This window comes from Pleurodeles waltl, chromosome 10 (genome assembly GCF_031143425.1).
Source record: "Pleurodeles waltl isolate 20211129_DDA chromosome 10, aPleWal1.hap1.20221129, whole genome shotgun sequence".
NCBI lineage: Eukaryota > Metazoa > Chordata > Amphibia > Caudata > Salamandridae > Pleurodeles > Pleurodeles waltl.
In genome coordinates this window covers 158,534,776-158,559,290 of record NC_090449.1, presented here as the reverse complement: position 1 = coordinate 158,559,290, position 24,515 = coordinate 158,534,776, and the positions used below count along the sequence as shown (strand labels likewise).

The following is a 24,515-nucleotide window of genomic DNA, read 5'->3' as shown; positions in this document are numbered from 1 at the left end:
TAAGAACGCCGGACACGTAAAGAGGCCCTAAATGCCCTACAGGTCTCAACAAGCTTATTTCTTGAATGGCGAACAATTGAGTAAAGTGGGGGGAAGTTTCTTCATTGGGATAATGGAGCACTGCCCCACCTCTGCAGCAAGCCACCATAAACATTACTATTAATTTAAAAACAAAACCAATTGTTTTTTTAAAATTCATTCATATTGCTTGACTGCAGTGCTGCCGGGATTGTGTTGGCATGTGTTCTTGGCATTGCTTGGCTGATTCTGCTGATTGGCAGTCAGAAGATATTATAAAGTGCTAATGTTGGGTTAGACAGGAATATTATGGTAGCCAACCCAATCTGTGCACTTTAGCCCTCTTCAACTAGCACTGTTAAAGAGCCAGGGAGAACACTGAACAAGTCCCCTGGTCTCTTTTGATGCTCTAGCTCTCCTTTCCCCACCAATCCTTTTGTTACTCTCATGCTGTTTACTGCTACACTATCAAGAGAGCAACACAAAGATTGGCTCTGTTCACAGCAGTTCAGCCGGGCCTCTCTCTGCTGAACCATGCTCAGAAGGCAGCACAGAGGTGGTAATACACAGAAAAGTTCCAATCACTGTGTGACTTTATTTTTAAGCCTTACAGTGATGAGTCATGTTTCTGTTCCTTCCAGAGCCGAGTCCCACAATGCACTTCCTCTTAAGCAAACAAGCAACAGATAAACACTGTAGTGTCTTACATGTTCTAGGACAAAATCTTTTTGGCTCCAAGTGGACTCCATAACAATGTGATGTAAGGACTAGAACAGAATGTAATCAAAGCTTGGTTTACAAGGTTGGAGTTCACAGGTACACACACAAGAATAAAGATGTGCCATTTACAGCTCAGTGTGTGGCCTAGTCATTAGTGGGTACCAGGCTGGGGAATATGCTACAACTGGTGAAGAGATAGGGGATAAGTAACATGAAGAAGAACAGTGCTCTACTGGAGAGTTTGCCATGGTCCAAGCAAACTGTTCATGCCTGCCACATGTGCCTTCATCTAAGTGCCTAGTCGACTGTTGGCATATGGGGAGTCAAAGTTCAACTCCAGCCGGTGTGAAACACTTGAGTATAAAGAAAGCTTCACTGAGCAGTCTATGCATTGTTGGTCAAGAAACTATGACCAAGACCATACTAAAAGGTACTGCACTACCACGCAAAATTAAGTTATACCTTGTACCAAGTGTTAACGCTAACTAGGGTTGGGGTTAAAACCAGGTTTACAAAGCACAAAGACAATCACATTTTACCACGTAAGATTGTGAATAATGGTGCTGGCTGACAGAACAAGTAGAAATGAAGCAGTTTATTCTTACACTTACCAGAGTCTTGATAAATGGAGCATTACAACCTCAGCAACGGGCGGGGAAACTCAAGAAGAAGCACTGGGTTGTGCTTACTGAGCTGTCCAATGCCTGAAGTGGAACACCACCAAAGCAGCTCAGAACACCGCCAGACATCTCCCTAAGTGCCAAGGCTCCAATGGAGACCAAGACAAAGGTCAAAACTCAAAAGACTGTCCTGATGACACAGAGGCTGATCCATCATCTGGCCACAATGATGATGCAGATTCTGAGGGACAGCCAACAGCATCTGAAAGAGCTCCACCCTCAATGTCAGCCACCACAATGAACTGTTACGATCCTGCCACCTTCCTGAAACCACCACCACCATTTGATACCCCCAAAAGCTAAATATTAGCAATAGATGGACTGCGTGGATAGAGACATTTGAAGATTTCATGGATGCACGTGAAGAGACTAATAATAGAAAGATTAGAAAGTGTCTCAAAAAGCTTGCTGGTGATGGTGTGAAAGAAGTCATAAAGAAAATGACAAAAACTGAAAAAGTCACGTACCATCATAACAAAAATGTCTTAAATCGCAAGTTCAATCCAGTACCGAATTATACATTTTCAGTCAAGAACCTCAAAGAGTTGGCAAACTATCGATAAATTTGTGGAAAGACTTGATGCACTCATCAAACACTGTAAGTTCAATGAATGTAATGATGAAGAAGGTATGCATTTTAGAGTTATTGATGTATGCTTGTCACATTCATTCAGATGACAAATACTGAGAGAAACTCTTAGGGACTGATTTATATGTTGGTAGTAACGGTCGTTTCGACTGGAAACCTGCCTGCAGCCGCAATGGTCCACCCGCCGTATTAAGATATTGGCAGTCCCGTAGATGAAAGACCACATTCGAACCTCCGTCTCCGCAAGAAACACTGTCTGCATCGATGGCAGAAAAGGGAAAAGGAGATGCTGGTGGGACCACTGCCACTCTTCTCACTGTGCAGATTTAGATGTGCCTTACCGGCAAGAAAAAAGTGGCGGTCCAACCTCCAATTCTTACTTGGCAGGATAGGGGGGGAGGGGTGAAAACTCCAATTTTTTCCACTCCCCTGGTCTTTGACTGGACATGACAGAGCAACACCTGCCATCACTGCTGCCAACGACCCAAGGAGAAAACATGACATCCCCCTGTTGACAGACTCCACGGTAGAGATGCCGCATTGCCAGTGTACATTGGGTTGGCACTACACGGGAGGTGGGGACCACTGGAGGCATATACATGTCACAGAATACTTTTTTATTACTGTGACATGCATATGTTGAGGACACGAGTGGGACAGACAGAGATGGAAACACACTGGTACACAACACATATCACACACATATGCTACTGTCATTATGGTGCCAGTATTCATTGGCAAATGAGTGCTGGCACCACAATGATGGTACATTCACACCTGTCAACTGTGTCCATGTGTGCATATTGCCAGGGAACCTGTAACTGTCATGTTGTTTTGCGAGTTATGTGTGTGAGTCCGTACCTGCATGTGCATATGTGATGCAATTTGCTGGATGAGGTGTGGGAGCAGGTGTGTGTGAGTGTGTTTGTGTAGCTGAGTGTGTAGTTGTGTTGTGTTTTGTGGTTGTGTGGTGCGTGGGTGCAGTGTCAATGGTGTGTGTTTGTTGTGTCATGGATGTATGTCAATGTGTATTTTCGGCATGTATGGGTTGTGCTGTGTGGGAATGGGAATGTGTTATTGTCTGCCTGTGTTGTGTAGTGCAGTGTGCTGTGCAGGGTGCACCTATGGCCAGGGTAGAGTGTGTGTGTGTGTGTGTGTGTCACTTACCTCTCTTCCATAGCCCCAGCCACTGTACAAAGTCCATAGAGTCTCCTGCCATAAGCGAACCACCACAATTCAGACCGCCAGCAGAACTGTAACATCTAGTTACAGCGGGCAGAAGACTGTCGCCCTGACAGCATTTTCTGGTCCATGCCCGACACGGCTTGGCAGTGCGATTGTCGACATCTAAATCAGGCCCTTAGTCTAGAGCGAGTGTTGATTGCTGCCAGAGCTGAAGAACGTGCTGAGAGAGGTGCCCAGAGCGAGTGAGTCATGAGTGTGAAAAGTAATCTGAAGGAAAAGACTGAAGGAAAACAAAGTCATGTCCACGCATGAAAAGAAGGTGTGTTTTAAATATGGATTCTTCTATCCACACAAAAGTGTCCCACCACTTGACACATATGTAAAGGCTGTGGGAAAGAGAACCATTTTGTGACGATGCATAGAGCGCAGAAAAAAATAAGTGCATCACAGAGTGAAGAAAATATGTCTGCTTGAACGTTTCAGAAGTAATGTTCAACTCATGTCCACAAGGTCAAATGGTGACATCAGTTGAGGCAAATTGATACTAAACTAAGTTGATCGTCATCTAAATCATTGTCAAACAGTTCATCCATCTCAATAACCAGTGAAAGTAAAAAAACGTGATTGTGCCATGTCGATGTTTACCTTAGAAAAATGTGAGCATGTTGGACAGGTCGACTATACAGAAAAATGTCAGTCAAAGAAAAGTCGACATAGCAAAGGCACAAAATCATACAAACACTGTCCAAATATTACATTGAAAATTAATGGTTGTTCAATACCTTTCATTGACGACTATGGTGGGTTGATAAACATAATGCCTGAAGAGAAATACAATGAACTGTCTCTGGCTCACGCCATTGAAGACCAAAGTGTATACTTGGGCTGCATCAATGCCCATAAAAAGTCAAAGTTCATTTGTAGCGACAGAGACACATAAGAAAATGAAGGTACAAGCACCAATCCATGTGCTTCAGGGTGAAGAGTCAAGTTTCTGTTTATTCAGTTTCAATCCAGCTACTCATATGGGACTGATTTCTGTGAATTACAACATGAATACTCATCATAAAATAGTAAGTCAATTCCCTTCACTTTTCATGGTTTAAGAAAGATCAAGACTATGAAAGTAAAACTGTCAGGAATCCCCAAGGTGCTTCCTGTGTTATCTGTCAGCATCCCCAGGGATTAGGGTTAAATCATATCTCTGTTCTTGGTTAAACCTTCATGTTTCTAAGTAAACATAATATGCTGTGTTACACAATTGGTTTTATCAATGCTTGTTTTACCAATGTTTGTTTGCTAATGTGAGCAGGTGTAGACATGTGCTTCTAATTGGGGGTGGTGACTCATCCACATGTGGAAACTCAACTGCTTTCCTGATTGGCTATAAATAGCAGAGTGAAGCATGCCTCCCTGTTTGGCTTTGTTTTGCTTCCTGATCTCAGTATCTGATTTGGCAGTCCAGCCCCTGCTGTCATCCTCATATTCAGGACATTTGAGGCAATTCTTTTCTTCGTTCCTGTACCAGCATCCCCCATCACTCCGGAAAAGACTGAAGCTAAGTGACTAGTATTCTCCAGGGAGTTTGTTCTGTGAGCGCCGCGCTTTCCTAGAACAGCTGGTGTAATGCATTTCTGAACATTCTACATTATTATTGTAGTTACTTGCCTAAATGTGCTTCAGGAAATCTGTTTGAGCTCGAGTACTACAAAAAGTGACAGTGCAATTTTAAAAGAGCATTTCCGTGACTTTTCTTTCTCTAACAGCATAACTACTGGATTTAAATTGTGTCATTCATGCTCGTGTTTCAGGTTTGAGGAATTTGTTTTTGAAGGGCTTTTCACACACAGCGTGAAACCAAACCATACTGTGCCACCCTAACTGTTTGAACCCAGAGTGGATATTTGTATTTCTTGGATTGTTTTTGTTCCTTTTATTTTAACCCTATGCATGCAGGAAAAGTATATGTGATATAATTAATGCCCTTGTTTGTCTTTCTTGTGCATGATAAGTGCAACCACAGTTCTAATTGTAGTGTGCAACAGTGAATCTCTGTGAAGCCAGCCCTAGTGTCACAGTACTTATTGTTATGGTACTCAGTTTGGGTTTTTGGTAATGCAGTATTAGTATTTGTGCCAACAGTTATTATTATCCAAGAAAAGTGCTGGAGCATCCCGATGTTCTTCTACCGCTCCAGTGCCCATATAAGAAGGAGAGATTCAATTTTAAGGGAGTTGAGTGCACTAACTCTACTATCACTATGTCAATAATGACCTGCCCCCCACTCCCAGAGATACAGGGTGCCTGGCTGGACCGGCAAGACGTGGCAATGTTTTGTCTCTTTCTCTTCCACACCCCCTTTCCTTTTGGAACACCTGCCGGGGTTTCTGTGTCCACCAGGAAGTGCCGAGAGTTTTTCCAGGAGGTTGGGGACATACCATCCCCCTGCAGACATCCTGCTTTTCAGGTGAGTGGCCCTGTCTCGACATAAAGCCAAGCCACAACATACAGGGCTGCCTGGGTGATGGATTCCTCAATGGGTACTTTCAAAGGTTTAGCATAGGCTTTACCAGCTGCTCAGGATGCTCCATTTTTATTATATTTAACTAGGGCCCTAGAGGGATTACAGAAGGAAGTTCTTTGCTTGAAGCAAGGTAACCTGGAGTTGCACACTGATCTACAGCTTGTAAACCACAAGACACTCCCTGGGGAGGAGTCAAACTAAAACAAAGATCTCCAGTACTACAGGTCCCTCGGTTTGACCCGTCTAATCATCTTCCTAGACCCGATTCAGGCCCAACGACTTCCACCACACAACCCATGCAGGTAATGGTCACAACACCAATCCCTGTGCCCTTAGCTCCTCCAGAAAGGTTTTTTGGAGATAGTGCCAAGTTCAACATTTTTCTTAACCAGTGCCAGCTACAGTTTTAGTGCCGGACAGCTGCATTCCCCAACAATGCTGCAAAGGTAGCTTTTATTATCTCTTATTTGGAAGGCAATGCAGCTAATTGGTCTATTCCGCTGGTGGAGCACAATGACCCTATACTGTATGATTTCAACTGGTTCAAGGAAGCCTTGCGGAAACTGTTCGCCAAACACCTCTTTGTGCAAGCCAGTGACAATGAATTTGCGCCAGGGACACAAGGATCTATTGTCCTATATCACCTCTTTCAATCGGTTGGTGGCAGAGACTGAGTGGCCCGAGGAGAAGAGGACCTCTCTCTTCTATCCTGGTCTTCGGGACAACCTCAAAGATGTTCTAGCCCAAATTGTGGAACCTCCTATGGAGTGTTCCAAGTTCATTGACCTTGTGGTACGATTGGATCACTGCTTGAGTGAACATAAGGGAGAAAAATTCCGGGGTGACACACGCTTAGTGATGCTCAAAACTGAGAAAAAGGAGTCCACCATTCCCACTCATGATACACCTGAGCCCATGCAAATTGGCAGTGTGCGGGGCCCACTATCTAAGGAAGAGAAAGAACGTAGGAACAAATTGAAACTGTGTTTATACTGCGGTAAGGCAGGGCATTTTGCTCTGGAATGTCCTAACAAGCCTACTGCTCCAAAGAAAGCTATTGGAGCAGTAACAGGGCCTGAATTCTCTCTTCCTGACCAGGCGGAAAACTAACTGGCTCGATAACTTCTGAGACCATTTTATCAAGTGCTTCTTTCAATATGGTCTCACATCTTCTGGCTAATACCACCAGTCCAGTACCTCGACATCTAACTCTTATTGTGACGTTAGTGTTGTCCCCTCAGGTTCATAAGGTCATTCCCATATTGCTTGACTCTGGGGCTACCAGAAACTTTTTAGACTTGGGGTTGGCTAAAACCCTAAAAATTACGACTGTCAGAAAAGACATCCCTGAAACAGTCAGAGCCGTGGATGGCTCAGAATTGTCCTCCGGGCTTATCGTTTATCAAACAACACCCTTGTCCTTGCTTTGTGCAAACAACCATACAGAACAAATTCAGTTTGACCTCATAGATACCCCAGTATTTGGAGCCATTTTGGGGATACCCTGGCTTCAGTTACACAATCCCAAGATTGAATGGGAAGCAAGGACAGTGACATTAGACTCTAAACATTGCTGGCACTCCTGTTACCAAGACAAACCATTACTAGTGACACCATTACATTGTGAGTCCACACATAGTATGGCGATCAAGCCGGACGACACACTGGCCATTCCTGCACCGTATAAAGACTTCTATGATGTCTTTAGTGAACAGAAGGCCACCCAGCTTCTGCCACAAAGGTCATACGATTGTCGTATAGACTTGATTCCAGGGGCAACGCTACCATGTAGTAGGGTGTATGCTCTTTCTGAGCCTGAGAATCGATACCTGCGAGACTACCTGGATGATCTATTGGCTAAGGGTTTCATTCATCATTCAACGTCACCAGTATCATCGTCTTTGTTCTTTGTGTCCAAGAAGAATCACGAGCTGTGCGTCTGTATAGATTATAGCGCAGTGCACAAAGTGACTATAAAAAATCGGTATTCTCTTCCATTGATCCCGGTACTTTTAGATCAGGTACGTCAGTCGACCATTTATACTAAACTCGACCTCCGGGGCACCTACCACTTGATCCAAGTGATGAAGGGGGATGAGTGGAAGACGGCGTTCTGAACTAAGGGCCATATGTACGAACGCTTTTTCCCATAGACACAGAATGGGTAAAAACCTTTGCCACATCTGGCCCTAAATTTTGACTCTTCGAGTACACACTGATGCCCTTCGGGTTGTGTAACGCTCCTGCAGCGTTTCAATTTTTCATCAATGGAGTGCTGCAGGAGTTTCTGGATATCTGTGTAGTGATATACATAGACAACATTTTGATCTATTCGTCTTCCACTGAGGAACATATAGGGCATCCAAGAGCGGTTTTAAAACGGCTTTGTGAGCATCATCTCTTCATCAAGCTGGAAAAATGTGTTTTGCACGCTGCAACTGTAGAATTCCTGGGATATGTGAAAACTCCCGATGGAATTTCTATGGATAGGTCCAAGGTACAGGCCATCCTGGATTGGGTAGCCCCAAGATCCATCAAGGAAGTGCAACAGTTTTTGGGCTTTGCACATTTTTATCAGAGATTTATACCCCACTTTGCTACTCTGGTATCTCCCATAACTCGTCTCCTACGAAAGGGGGTTAAGTTCCTCTGGGATGCAGAAGCTGAGAAAGCCTTCCAACATCTTAAAAACACATTCACTGAAGCACCCATGTTCCATCATCTCAACCTGGCTGAGCCAAGCAGTGGGTGGTGTCTTGTCCCAACGAGATCCTGAGAATGGGCATTTCCATCCAGTAGCTTACTTCTCAAAGAAATTGGTACCCGCAGAGCAAAATTACACGGTGGCAGAGTGGGAACTTCTGGCCTTCAAGCTTGCCTTCCAGGAATGGCGTCATCACCTACTAGAAGCTAGACACACCATAACCAGTGCTTAATTTGTGCTTGTTGTTTCCGTTGCTGAGCACAGGCACCTATTTTTGAGGGCCGGCGCTTAGTCTCCTGCATCAAGCATTTGCTGTGAGCAAAAGACACGTTTGGGAAACACGGTGGACGAGAAAAACGAAAAAGCGCCACAATGAGAAAGCCGAAACCTGCAGGTGTGAGCTGAAGGTGGATGGGGTGGGTTTTAAATGTATTGAAGAGGTCCGAGATGGCTTCAGGTTTACGCTGCCTCAGTATTCAGTGTTTCCACTTTTAATTGCAGCAGCCGCGTGTTTAAGAGGAGGGCTTTGGGCACCGGCACCTTCTTATTTATAAATTAAGCACTGAACATAACTATTTACACAGATCACCGTAATTTACAGTTTTTTCAAGCGACCAAAGGCCTGACACCTCGCCAATTACGATGGCTTCTATTCTTTAACGAGTTTGACTTCGTAATCACCTATAGGCCCGGTACTACACAACAAAAGGCAGACACGTTGTCTAGGATGGGTTTCTCCTCTGATGTTGCGCTAGAACAGGTCAGAAGCATTATACCTCCAGAAAAAATCGTGGCTGTGTGCACTTCCCAAGAGTTCCTTGAGAAAATCCGGGTAGTCCAACACAAGGTTCCCTGTTCAACTGATGTGATGGAAAAAGAGGGTTTACTATACCATGCTGATCAGTTATACGTCCCTACCAAAGAAGTACGGAATACAGTGTTACACTGGGAACATGATTCTGTTCTCGCAGGTCACCCGGGTGAGAAAAAGATATTAGATCTCTGTCAAAGATGGTTTTGGTGGCCAACACTTGTGCAGGATGTCAGAAGCTACGTCCAGACTTGTTTCACCTGTGTTCGGGCTAAAACCCCACATACTCCAGCCACAGGATTGTTACTTCCCATGCCAATTCAGGTGGCCCCATGGCATACCATAAGTACGGATTTTATTTCTGATCTCCCAGCTTCCAATGGACACACTGCCATATGGCTGGTTGTAGATTACCTAACTAAAATGGCTCATTTTGTTCCATTAAAATGCCTCCCTATGGCTTCCAAGCTCTCAGATTTGTTTGCCCAACACATTATACGGCTTCATGGGTTTCCCACCAGAATTGTTTCTGATCGTGGCCCCAATTCATATCACGGTTTTGGCATACCTCCTGTTCCTCTGTCGGTATGGACGTCCACTTGTCCTCTGCATATCATCCACAAACGGATGGGCAGACAGAACGTGCCAACCAATCCCTGGAGCAAATCCTGAGATCTTACATTGACACATGGTCTACTGAGTGGGATAAGGCTTTACCTCTTGTTGAATATGTATATAACAAGTGTCCACATGGCTACAGGAGTATCCCCATTTTACTGTTTGTTTGGTCTGCACCCAAGAGTGCTACCTATAACTGGGTCCCAAACATCCACAAGAGTCCCATCAGTACAGACACACCATAATGAGTTACAGGAGATTCAAAAACAAGTACAACACCATTTAAAACTCTACCAAGCTCAAGTAAAAAAACAAGCAGACAAAAGAAGGACCCCTGCTCCCTCTTATCAGATAGGAGATCAGATGTGGCACTCATCAAAAAATCTCCATCTTGCAGGATCCAGAAAATTAAACCCCTGATTTCTAGGCCCCTTTCCTATTGCCAAAATCATCAATCCTGTGGTAGTAGAACTGACATTGCCAGATGATTTCCAGATACACCCCGTGTTTCATGTGTCGTTACTCTGTCCCTATTTCCCTGATACCCGTGATGCCCCACCACTTCCCCTGGTAAAAGTTCACAGGCAATGGGAATTTGAAGTGGCCAAAATTCTTGACCCCAGGTGCGTCCGTGGGGTTCTACACTATTTATTGGCTTGGAAAGGCTATGGGCCTGAGGACAAATCCTGGGAACCCGGGTCCACAGTTTATGCTCCACGTCTTACTATAAAATTCTATCTCCTGCACCCTTTCAAGCCCCACCCTTTGAGAGGGTCCTTGGTGGGGAGGACTGTCAGGAATCCCCAAGGTGCCTCCTGCGTTATCTGTCAGCATCCCCAGGGATTAGGGTTAAATCATATCTCTGTTCTTGGTTAAACCTTCATGTTTCTAAGTAAACATAATGTGCTGTGTCACACAATTGGTTTTTATCAATGCTTGTTTTAACAAGGCTTGTTTGCTAATGTGAGCAGGCATAGACATGTGCTTCTAATTGGGTGTGATGCAGACATGTGCTTCTAATTGGGTGTGGTGGCTCATCCACATGTGGAAACTCAACTGCTTTCCTGATTGGCTATAAATAGCAGAGTGAAGCATGCCTCCCTGCTTGGCTTTGTTTTGCTTCCTGATCTCAGCATCTGATTTGGCAGTCCTGCCCCTGCTGTCATCCTCGTATTCAGGACTTGTGAGGCAATTATTTTCTTCATTCCTGTACCAGCTGACACCAGGCATTCCTCCAGCACTCCGGAAAAGACTGCAGCTAGGTGACTAGTACTCTTCAGGGAGTTTGTTCTGTGAGCGCGTGCTTTCCTAGAACAGCTGCAGTATTTCAGACCTCGTATTTTGGCAGAGTGATTATCTTGAAGAGACAAATGCATTTCTGAACATTCTACATTATTATTGTAGTTACTTGCCTAAATGTGCTTCAGGAAATCTGTTTGCGCTCAAGTACTACAAAAAGTGACAGCACAATTTTAAAAGAGCATTTACGTGACTTTTATTTCTCTAATAGAATAACTCTTGGATTTAAATTGTGTCATTCAAGCCTGTGTTTTAGGTTTGAGGAATTTGCTTTTTGAAGGGTTTTTCACACACAGAGTGAAATCAAACCAAACTGTGCCATCCTAACTGTATGAACCCAGAGTGGACATTTGTATTTCTTGGATTGTTTTTGTTCCTTTTAGTTTAAACCTATGCACACATGAAAGTTATATGTGATATAATTAATGCCCTTGATTGTCTTTCTTGTGCATGATAAGTGCAACCACAGTTCTAATTGTAGTGTGCAACAGTGAATCTCTGTGAAGCTAGCCCTAGTGTTGCAGTACTTATTGTTATGGTACTCAGTTTGGGGTTTTGGTAATGAAGTGTTAGTAATTGTTCCAACAGTTATTATTATCCAAGAAAAGTGCTGGAGCATGCGGTGTTCTTCTACTGCTCCCGTGCCCATATCAGAAAGAGAGATTCAGTTTCAAGGAAGTTGGTTGCACTAACTCTACTATCACTCTGTCAACAACGACCTGCCCCCCGAAGATACAGGGTGCCAGGCTGGACCGGCAAGACATGGCAGTGTTTTGCCTCTTTCTCTTCCACTCCCCCTTTCCTTTTGGAACACCTGCTGGGGTTTCTGTGTCCACAAGGAAGTGACGAGAGGTGTTCCAGGAGGTCAGGGGGCATACCATCGCCCCTGCAGACATCCTGCTTTTCAGGTGAGTGGCCTGTCTCGTAAAAAAACTGCATATTATTGCGGGTGTGCGACCTGTTGCTTAGAGACATAGACAAATTGCTTGTCATTTATTAGAAGCTGTTGTAATATAACTTGAATTGTTACTAAAGCATGGTAATATTGAGCGTTCCACTGGTCCACCATCACCATGGGTTTCTCCCACAGTAGTAGCGTTCAATTAAGACAGTGAAGGAGCTGTATTCATCTGCGTTGACATTCGTGAGGCAAACAAAGCAACTGGACAAGAACAACATCCAGGTCCACACATTGCTGACATAATAATGCAATGGAATGGTGCAAGGGTCTTTCCTTGCCTTAATTTAACTAAAGGCTTTCATCAGTTGGAACTTGAAGACAGATGCATGTACATTAAAACCTTTTCTACACATGTTGGTTTTGTTTAGATACAAAAGACTTAGGGCCTGATTTAGATTTTGGAAGATGGGTTACTTCCTGACAACGGTGACGGACATCCCATCCACTGAAATATAAATCCTATAGTAAATAATATGATTTATATTTCAGCGGACTGGATATCCGTCACTCCGTCACTGTTGTGAAGGAGTAACCCATCCACCAAAATCTAAATCAAGTCCTTAGTTTTAGTGTGTCATTGGCTGCCAAACTTTATCAAGTTGTCATTCGAAGTACGATAAAGCCTGTTGTAAATGCTTTCTAATATAGCAATGACATATTCGTTTTTGGAGCTACACAGAAGGAGCACAATAGAGCTCTCACACAAGTAAGTTGTATACTCAGTGATGCAGCATTGACATCAAATACAGTGTGTGCTCAAAAAGACAAAACTGAAATTCTTTGGCCATATCTTTTCTAATGGGGGTATGACACCTGATCCTGCAAAGTACAAGCTCTGTGAAATGCAGTACCCCCACAAGATGTTTCAATGGTACGTTTTTTCCTTGGCATGGCCAGTTACTGTTCAAGATACACAGAAGACTTTGCCACTGATAGTGCTCCATTACAAGAGTTGACAAAGAAAAATATTTCTTTCCATGGTCACAAAATGTGAAAGACGTTTCAAGGCAATGAAACACGCCAATGAAAATGCTATTGAGATGGCGTACTTCAATCCTAAGCTTCTTACAGAGATTGTAGTTGATGCTAGCTCGGTTGGGTTAGGCGCTATCCTTGCACAGCATAGGGGATGCCGTGCTCAGCGGCCTACTGTGGCCTATGCTAGTAGAAGTTTGTTACAAACAGTACATGCTTACTCATAACATGAAAAAGAAAGATTGGCTGTAGTATGGGTTTGTAGACATTTCTGTGTATTCCTTTATGGAAAGCCTTTTATGCTGCTAACTGATCATTAAGCTTTACTGACCATTTTCGGAAATCCAAAAGCAAAGATGCCTCCTCGCAGTGAATGCTGGGGACTCTGATTGCAGGAATACAATTATACAATTGTGTATCATCCAGATAAGGATCAGAATCCTGCTGACTACATTTTGAGAGTACCTACACAAGGTCACTGCACTTCCTCCAAGACAGCTGAAGCTTACATCAATTTCACTATCAGCTCAAGTACATCAGCTACTATCTTGTTAGCCAAGAGTAATCACTGCCACAAGCCATGATAGTGATTTGCCTAAGTTAAAAGACATAATTATACAGTCATAGAACAAACACGCATGATCTCTCACAAATCATGGTGAATATCAAACATGTCAATGATGAATTGTTCATAACTCAGGAAGGAGTTATACTGCAAAGGTCCAGAATCATGATTCCTAAGAGTCTTCAGCAGAAAGTAATTGAAGTAGCTCAAGAAGGATATCATGGTATCATTGCCACTAAAGGAGTTCTCCCAGACCGATTTCGGTTTAAATACTTAGATGAATGAGTTGGGAGGTCACCCAAGGCCTGTCATATATATGCAAATGCCTTTCTACCAGTGTTACTCAACATACTCAAAACATGTCAGAACTCCCTAAACATGCATCGGAGAGAATAGCCATCAACTTCTTTGGTCCACTTGTTAATGAACATCACCCCATGGTTACTACAGATTAATACCCCAGTTTCCTGTTGTTTGAAGAACCCTTATCTACAACTCACGAAAGAGTAATTGAAAAGCTTGATAGCATCTTTGCGACATGGGGCATTCCAGCTATTGTGAAGTCCGATAATGGACCACCCTTTAACAGTAAAGGTTTCAAAGAATTCCTGGAGTATCTGAACATAAAGCATCAGAAGAGCACCCCTTTATGGCCGCAAGCCAATGGACTTGTTGAGCATTTTATGAGTATACTAAAGAAAGTAGTGCAGCATGGAACTCTTGAAAAGTTCAGTTTGAAAACAGCACTAAACTCTACTCTAAGAGCTTATTGTTCAACACCCCACTTGAGCACTGTGAAAGACCTGCTACTTTAATGTTTGGGACAGCAAGTACAACCAAGTTACCTCAATGGACCACCCAGAGAGATAACAGTAAAAACATGATTCGTATAAAGGACTTGATTAACAAACGGAAAATGAAAGCGTATGCATATAAGAGGCGACATGCAAAGAACATCTTGTTTAGCAATGGAGATCTGGTGATCGCCCAACATGCGTAATAGAAAATCTGATGCTTCCTAAGATGCTGAACCTTTTCAAGTGGTGTTTACCAAGGGACGCATGGTGACTGTCCAGTGCCCTGTGAAATTTGGGACTTGAGACTCTTCTCACGTTATACCTGTGTTTCATCAGTCTTTAACTCGAAATGGTGAAACTGGCCCTGAACAGTCAGTGACTACTAATACCTCTGTACCATCCTTGGCAGGCTCTGACACTGAAGATGACAGTTTCCAGAAACCAGATCAGGTCGTATGATCAAAGTGCCAAGAAGATTGATTGAAGAGATATAACTGTACATATTTCGATATAAATGTATGCCTATTGATTTTATAAAATAAATTGTAATGTTTCATTTAGCAGAGGGGAAGATGTAGTCTCTTACATGTTTTAGGACTAAAAAGTTTTCACTCCAAATGGACTCCATAGCAGTGTGACAAAATAGCTAGAATAGAATGTAACAAAAGCTTGGTTTAGAAGGTTGGAGTTCACAGGTAGACGCAGAGGAATGTGATTTACAGCTCCATGTGTGGCCTAGTTATTGGCGGGTACCACTGGGGAAGACACTAAAGACGCATAGGGGTTTCATGTGCCCTGTACCTAGCCCTGGCCGCAGCTTCCCTCCCTATCCACATACAGCAATTAATAACAGGATTTGCAAAAGTGGAAATGTGCACAAGAGCCCCTAATTTCATTTTGACTTCTGATGAACATGAACATACAATTATTCAGGTGCGTTGTCTGCCAGGTGCGAGGTCTCTCAGCCCTTGCAAATTACGAGTTCAGGACCAGTGCTTCACATCGTAGGCGTAGTTTCATCTCATTGCATACACACTCTTGTTTGTGTTTTCTGGGAAGCTAGATAAACACAAGTTGGATAGTACTGCCTTTGAGCGCCAATCATTGTAAGGAGCACAGCAACGGACAGCTGCTGAAGTTAGCACAGCAGCTCATGTCTGGTGGGTGTATGAGGAACTGGGGGCAGTAAAATAAGACTTCACATCGATTGGGGCAGTACATGACGCGGGAGATAGCATGCAACATAACAAAGCACAAGACATCGTGTGATGGTGATGTAATATGCTGAATACCAGAAAGGTGGTTTATTTCTGGAGTTTAAAGAAATGGGCAAACGTATCTATAGGTAAGCTGACCCACTTAGAGACATCAGTGTAATTCCACAGCTCTCAAGTATTTGAAGAGGCAGTGAAATGCTCGATATATGACTTTTAATATTTAAAGTTAGTCTTTACTGACTTGACTCTCTAGCAGGTAGCTGATGATCGCTGGTCCTCACACAGTTGAATTGTTTGACTGTGGAACTGTTTCCATTTAATTTAACCAGATTAGCCTTATCTGCCACATCTGCCTGCTTGCTTAGTGGTGTATTTGGGTCACAGTAGTGGGTCTCTAATGCTCCATCCATTCTTGTACACCTTGGCCTGTACTTTTATAACCATGTGCAACAGATTGTTTGCAGAACATAATGAAGGATTAATACTGAGTGAATATTACAATACAATACAATGTAAATCATCCAACAAATTACATGTAGCCTCTTCAAAAATCTAAAAAAGTGTATTTTTTTAACATGCAGAAGTGTTTCACCCTAGTACATCAGAATGAATAGATTGCTGCATTGAGTGGCATTGATTAAATATGATCATTTTAAGCATAAACATGCTAGAAACATTCAGTCTGCCCCCTTAAAACAATGCCATTAATGAACCAAGAGGTAAGCCAGTTGTCATATGCACCCTGTATATGGTCTAGATACTTTTTGCATTTTCCACAAATTCCTTAACAAAATTAGTTTTACAATAAACTATTTGCCCCTTTTTCTTTCAAAATGTTCTCAGGGATAACCCCCTAACTTTCCTTATGTCAGTAAGGCTTGATTTCTAAGTCAAACCCACCTCCAACTTTTATGCCTCAATACACCAGCTGCCACTGGCACAAAGAGGAGGACCTGCTATTGCAAATGGGTCTGATGTGTTTTTAAATGACCACTGATCAGTACAGAGGTGTTGTGCACACATGCCTTGCAGAAAGAAACATCGACTGACCTGGCGGACTCAATCTGCTGCATGGCATTGGGCTTCTGGTAGTGCTTGATGATGTCTTTGATGTTGTGTGATGGTTCTGGGATGTGTTCAGAGTTCACCTTTGTGTGACGAACCAGATCATCGGGCTGTGGACTGGCTGAAGGTGCTAGAAGTGAGAAAAAACAATGCAACACAGCTGAGATCAGGAGAATCCTAGGATCACCTTATTGCATTTGAAGGTGAATAACTGGGAAAACATGGAGCTCATCAAACCATCATTTAGGGGGTGATTCTGACCCCGGCGGCGGCGGGAGCACCGCCAACAGGCTGGCGGTGCCCCGCAGGGCATTCTGACCGCAGCGGTTTGGCCGCGGTCAGAAGAGGAAAACCGGCGGTCTCCCGCCGGTTTTCCGCTGCCCTTCTGAATCCTCCATGGCGGCGCATTCAGACACCCCATACCGCCATCCTGTTCCTGGCGGTTCGCCCGCCAGGAACAGGATGGCGGTATGGGGTGTCGTGGGGCCCCTGGGGGCCCCTGCAGTGTCCATGCCAATGGCATGGGCACTGCAGGGGCCCCCGTAAGCGGGCCCCACAAAGAATTTCACTGTCTGCATTGCAGACAGTGAAATTCGCGACGGGTGCAACTGCACCCGTCGCACCTTCCCACTCCGCCGGCTCCATTCGGAGCCGGCTTCCTCGTGGGAAGGGTGTTTCCCACTGGGCTGGCGGGCGGCCTTTTGGCGGTCGCCCGCCAGCCCAGTGGGAAACCCAGAATAACCGCAGCGGTCTTCTGACCGCGGTGCAGTATTCTGGAGGGGGGAACTCTGGCGGGCGGCTTCCGCCGGCCGCCAGAGTTAGAGTGACCCCCTAAGGGTCTCTTACTCCCCCTGGTGCCGTGTGTAATCCCCAAGAAGTCGCTGATGTGCAATTTAGGTATGGTCTTGGGCTAATTGTATTTTGTCCCAGGAAACATTCTTTCATTGCTAAATGAATCAGATTCTGTTTCTTATTTGTATGGTTCTCATTTCGTGTGCAGAGCTGGTGAAAAAGTATTTTTGGAAAATATGGAAAATTGCAGTCCTGTTGGTCCTACAGAAGAGTCTAACTGATGGGGACTCAGGCTGGTGACATGCAAACGTTGGGTTGATTTCGCAAAGTCCTTCTATTTGTCAGACACTTTTTCTTTCATCTGTTTTCCTTCCTAAAAGTGTTATGCCATTCATTTTTAAATTACTCTGGCACCCAAATGAAATTAGATGGATTGCCAAGTTGGTAGAAAACAAAAGGTCCAGCAACACTAGTACATTCCCAGAACCAATCACAAAGTATAAGTATATATAAGTGATAAGTGTTTAATTCAAGAATAATTAAGTACCTGAAAGTGTAATTTTCAAGATACAGGGCAGCACAAGATTTCTAGATAAAAGAGGTGCCAAACAAATGTAATTGAGTTTTGGTTTTGAAGACAAAGGAATTTAACAAAGGTTGAGCAGTGGGTGTGGTCTACTTACAATCAACTAAAGTGTTCTCTATTTGTCCACATGAACAGTTTGTAAACAAGTTAAATCTTCTTAGAATGGGAGTGGAGATGGCAAAATGGTATGAGGAGAAAAGGCTGAGTGGGATACAACAGAGAGTGCAAGTAAATGAAGTTCATCTAGACAGAGAAGTAGGGCATCACAGCAATTGGCTCTCACTACTGTCTCGATGTAGTCATAAATAGCTGAAAGTATTTTTCGGCAACCAAGTATAAATAGAAAAGAGATCCAAACTCATGTCAGTAGGCATGAGCTTTCATTGTATTCATTTTAAATTATTGATAGTGAGGAATGTAGTTAATATATGGTGTGGATGTGCGACCTCACCGTGTAATAAATTTACAAACCCGGTTCCAGATATATAAATTAATTAGCAAATAAAAAATCAATGCTTTTCACTCAAATCACAAACATTATCGGCAACTACTGAGGTTAGTGGTTACTTGGAAAACCTTTGAAAACTTTTGGAAAGTTATATACAGCTATCCCTCTTGCTCTACGTCTGTCACTATCAGCATGGTTATGCCTGCTGTGTCATGGGTGAGTTTTAGACATTACCATGGATAGCCCTGTGAGAGGTTCTTGGGGTGCCTACGTCCACCAGATAGGTGACTTCCCAATTATTTTCTAATATTGGGTAGGGACCAGTGCATTTGTCCTGGAGGGCCCTAGGAGACACAGACTCTAAAACCCACATCAACTGTCCTGGGTGGTAATATGCCAGTGAGGACTGTGGGTCCCCAGCCCTTTTTGCAACTTCCAAAAACTTTGCAAATACTTTGGCAAACATTCACCGACTTTTCTAAACTTTTTCAAAAAGTTTTAAAAGTTAGCAAACTCTTGGAAACAGTGCTTAGGAGACTGCAGAATTTGGCAACCTGGTTGGACATTGCAAGAACTTCCTTGTAGGTGTCGAATTGGTAGATTTTTGGTGTTTTCAAACTTATTAACCATATGTTGCTCTGCAAAACACAAGTTTAGAATCCCATTGCTGGGCACCACTGTGAGGAAATCGGCTTATTATATGATGTAGTTGCACAACCTTGCTGTGTAATAAACTTACAAAGCCATCTTTTCCAGAAAGGCTTGTTTGCAAAACTTTAGCTCAACTCTGGGTAGCTGTGACTTTGAATAGTCAGGCTTTGTCAAAGGAATAAGTTCAAAACATTTAGGAGTACCAAAACAGTTGAACAAGGGAAAAACACAACACAAAGAAAATCTGACATTATTTCATAAAAATAGCTCTTATTTTTATGTATTTTTACACAACAAACTGAAAATCCACTGGCGGGCGCTGCAGATGTAAATTAATAAGCAATAATAAATCATGGCTTTTCATTCAAATCACAAAGAGGCATTGGCAACTATTGTGGTTAGTGGTTATTGGAAAACTTTTGAGAACTTCTGTAAAGTTTTAAATTACTACCCTGGCCCTCTCTGGGCACCCAACTCTGACAGGGAGTGAGTAACTGGGGACAATGAGGCTTGGCAGGACAGTTAACTTGCATTCAAAACAATCTCCAGTCCAGTTTCCAACTCTATGGCTGAACCATCATAGACATCAATGTAATGGTCCTGATGGGAGGAATACAGTATGCTGAAGATGCTGGAGGGTGCAGTTCATGTCATGAGGGTCTTCCTGGGGCCACCTCTTGGTTTACAGACAGTGCACATTCTAAGGGTGCTGATCGGTCCCCTTTGAATGAATGAATGGAATGGATGATCAAGTGATCAACCAGCACATAACACCTACAGTAATGACTGCTTATCCATTCTGTTAGACTATATAATAATTTCCTCAGAATATTTTTCAATAGTAAATGATTTGAGCATTTGGGATTATGATAGCAGCGATCACTGGTCTGTAATATACCGCTGCAAATGGAAGGTAACATGCATACAGTTGCTCAATGTGGATCAAAGTAAAACACTCAAATAGAATATATTGGTTCACCAAAGCACATAAATTATGCACCAGAGCGCATGCAGGTTTTCTTAAAGAGTTACAATCCATTAATCAGGAAAAGATCCTAGAACTGTAAAGAATACCAATGAGACTAATGCAAAGCACAAAACTAGGTAAACTTTTGAATATAAAAATCCAAGAATCTTTCAAATTGGAGAGAGGGGGAGAGAAGGTTGCATTAAAATGTTGAGATGAGAGTATTGGAAAACCTTAAGATATAGCCAATTTGACATGAAAGATTCATTTTAGGCCAATCTGATAAAAGCCCTAAAACTTAAATAGGTTAAACACTTCAGGAAACTTACTGGCAGCTTCCTTGGTAAAAGAAAAGGAATCAAGGCACCATATATATAAAAAATGAAACATGGAAAAATAAAAACCAATACTGTTTAGAGAAGGAGCATTCAGTGTACAATCTTTCTCCACTAATGAGAAAATAAATAGTCTAGTTAGCGCCACAAGTTCTTGGCAGCCCAGGACACAGACGATTTCTTACTATACAGTAAAGCAAAATCAAACTTTTGGGCTACATTAGCAGAACCACTCTCTACAGCAATCATAAATTATATTACATACTCTTAACTCCTGCAGGGGAGCTTTTAAATTCCAATCTATAAAACAAGAAGACTGGGTCAGCCTGAAAAACTATAGAATGATAGCATTGATGGACATCTCAGGCAAGATCTTTGCAAGAATTAATTTAAAATAACTAGAGAATTGGGTTAAAAGGCCAGGGATATTGTCCAAATTCGAGATTAGTGCTGACCGCTGCATTTGATGTAGGAGACAGAAAACAATATGGAACAAAATAAAGTAACGGGGAAGCCCCACTTCCACTGTTATTTCTGTTATTTATCATAATTGAGTTTCACAAGGTTAGTTAGACTCAGATCAAACTAAAGGAGTCTAGCACACTGTCCCAAAATTGTTAACGCCAAACATGTTTCAACAATGTTGCATTCTCACCCCTCTCCTTTTTAGGTCGAGCGCGCAAGTGCTTTGACCTGTTGTAAGTATTGTGAGCTTTTAACCACGCCCACCTCATGCCCATCAGTTTCACTCGTTCGAGGGCATGCCTTTCGAAATTCCCTTGATGACATTGGAAATTGCTTTATGTTTGTCCCACCTACGGGCGGTTTTGTTACTGCCTCACAGAATGACCCTGTTACATGGACAATTGTCGATATACTTCAGCATGGGTAAACTATTTTTTTTTCTCTTCCCTTTGTGTTCCATGGCAGCCATGGCCCTCACAGCGCGAACAGAGCAGAACAGCGCCAATAGCGCAAACTCCATCAGCAGTATTGGATCGCTGGTCACATTGTTCATACTGTTACCTCTTCATTGTAATTTCTTTTGACTCTCCCCTTCACGCTCCATAGCTTTCCCAAAACACTTATAATTAATAAATGCTTCACTAAAAAACACAGAAATCTCCAGAGCGGCTCTCCCAGCACAACTGGAGATCCGGTACTACAATATTCACTGCACTTGGAAAAAGTTGCCTATTAATGCTTTACAAGCATTCTTTTTCAAAACATTTCTGCCCATAACTCAGCCTGTGGTGGTCCTAGGACAATGGGTGAACAACCAAAACGTTCAGCATGACACACTCTTACAGTTTAGGTCATGTCTGGGTCCCTACACTAGGTTAGTGGGGACCCCAAAATAATAACCCCTCCCAACGTTCAGTTTCTTTTTAAGCTCTCTTATGGCTGGAACTTTTGTTTTATAGCTTAGGGTAGATCTAAAGATGTTAATATTGCAAAAGGCCTGCTAGGCCTGAAAATGTGAAAGGCACTATGCCCTCTAGGGGCTAAATATGTGGTTACATGACCATGTTTCGTACAATGGTATTTTTATTGTAGTGTCCACTAGGGGGGGCTCTGAGCATTACAGTCAACATACTACAATATTTGCTGCATGCGGTCATTCCGTAATGCTTTGCAGGGCATTTGTTTACAAAACATTTTTGCTCATAACTCAGCCTGTGTTGGTCCTAGGACAATGGGACCATCTTGGAAACGTTCACCACAATCTGATCCCTCTGTCTAGATAATCTATCGGTCCCCACACTAGGTTAGTGGGGACCCCAAAATAATAACCCCTTCCTCAAATCAATGTCTTTTTAACCTTTCTCATGGCTGGAACTTTTGTTTTAAAGCTGAGAGTAGTTTGTGTTTTTAGGGTCTTGTTTGTAATATCATTGCAGTAGGTCTGTGTGTAACTCACTACTATTTGACCACTCTTGATATGTTTGGGTGACCCTTCTAGTTTATTTCTCTTGTTACTCCTCCGTGGCTGTCTTGTTTTGTGTTAGCTAGCCAGCAACTCTGGTGGTGGGGTGGTGAAAGTGTGGTGGGGTAATTCTAATGCAATTAGCATGGCAAATTTAAATTAGGATGCTAAATGGCAACATTTCCATTTTTTGCTTCAGACAGAGGAAGAAGGTAAATGGAAGTGCTTTGGTTATATGCAGGGCCACCGGAATTATGTGGAAGGAAACAACCAAATTATGAGACAGGGTTGACCAATTTATGTGGCAAGAAAAGTCCAGTTATGAATTTACAATGAAAATGGCTCTAATTCAAGCAAATGTGAGACCCATTGCATTGCAAATGCTTGTTGTCATATACACTTCCAATGCACCGAAGGTTTTAGAACAGATGCAGTGTTTTAGTTCTGAGCTGCATCAAGAAAACATAAAAAGTCTGTTTTCTGCTGCTAGCACAATTTTTTGATTTAACACCGAATGGACTACAACATACTTTAAATATCTGTGGCAATTATTGTAAACTCAATTATCTAAAATTCAACACATATAAGACGAAGTATGGTGTTTGGATAGAAACAAACACAGCAGAACTCTATGAGGCCATTGAGAATAGTACATTTGAAATGGTTTCTAATTATTCTTATTTAGGAGTCATTATCTTAAGTAATTTGCAATATCACAATTGTATTGGTTGTATTACCAGGTAAGCAAGAATGGTGGCATGCACCCTAAGGAATTTTTTGTCAAATATGAATCTGTTGTAAAATAAATACCTAATTAATTAATCAAATTACTCCTCGCTAGCAAACATACAGCCCACTGCCTCATACTGGATAGCAGAGACAACTGTCATCTAGTGAGCAGCTCACTCTGGGAAATAAATTAGAAAATAGCAATAAACCAGGAAAGCCTTGACTCAGACATAGGGACATGTTCAAGAGGAACAAGATATGAACAAATAATCAGTAGTGCAAAGATGTGGGGTCTTCACCTATATCGGATTACCATTCATTTTCACAAAATAAGGAAGTGGAAGCTAAGGGAAGGCCAGTTGCCAATCCTTTTAAGTAAAATATGCCGTCCTTGCAACTCTGCTTCACATGCCTTGTGTAGCACTGGCATAGTACTGTAGATATATGATATTAGCAATTATTAGAAATCTGCAAATCCACAGACTATGGTGGTCATTATGAACATGGTGCAAACGCCGCCCCGCCGGCGATGGCGGTAACTACCGCCAACAAGCTGGCGGTCCGGACCGCCAAATAATGAAGCACATGAGAAACATGTAGCGTCCATCCACACACCACCATCATTGTAGTGGCGATGAGGAAAGTGGAGGCCGCCCACAGGCCGGCGGAAAGGATCCACCTGCCCACCAAATAATGAAGCACAAGACCGCCAACAGTTCCGGGGCGGGAACCACCGCCATGCAAAACGTACAAGATAAAAGGAAACACTCACCGGAGGTACACACAACACATCGACGCAGACATGGAGAGAGAGTTGGAAATAATGCCAGTGCTGCTCCTTCCTATACACCTCCATTACCGCAACCTAGTACACTTGGGAAGGAAGGGCACAGTTACACATGCAACCCACCCACCCTGCAACCCACTCCCAACCCCTCCCACCATTCCACACCATACAAACCAGAACAAAATGTACTTACCCAACACAAGGCAACAAAGACCTGCACCAAAGTACACACATGTGCACACCACCCCCCCACAGTGAAATGATGAACAACGTCACAATTTTGTGCCAACAGCACTACTGGGCCCTCAAAGTTTAATGAAACGAGAAAAATGTATTGTCCAAATACGACCATTGGCCAGTCCATCATAAATACCCTGAAGGGCCAAAATAGGCCGGGCTTGACTCCCACATGTGCACAGGGTACTCCACTGTAAAGGGACATCAATGGGATAGCCAGGCACCTCAGGGAAGAGGGGCAGAGGGTGGCGGGGTGGGGACTTATATCTGGAAGGGGGAGCTTGGGCTTAGGTTTGGGAGGTGGAGGGGGTTTGGGCTTGCCCTTGGA

General features: G+C 43.0%; 1 protein-coding gene across 1 annotated transcript in view; it reads right to left on the bottom strand.

Moving 5' to 3' along the window:
* Positions 1–24,515, bottom strand: part of MYO15A (myosin XVA) — a 761,224-nt gene that overhangs the window by 305,179 nt on the left and 431,530 nt on the right. Inside the window, exon 43 of the mRNA XM_069212299.1 lies at positions 16,714–16,858. Within this exon, the coding sequence (XP_069068400.1) occupies positions 16,714–16,858 (145 nt within the window). The remainder of the gene's footprint in view (positions 1–16,713; positions 16,859–24,515) is intronic.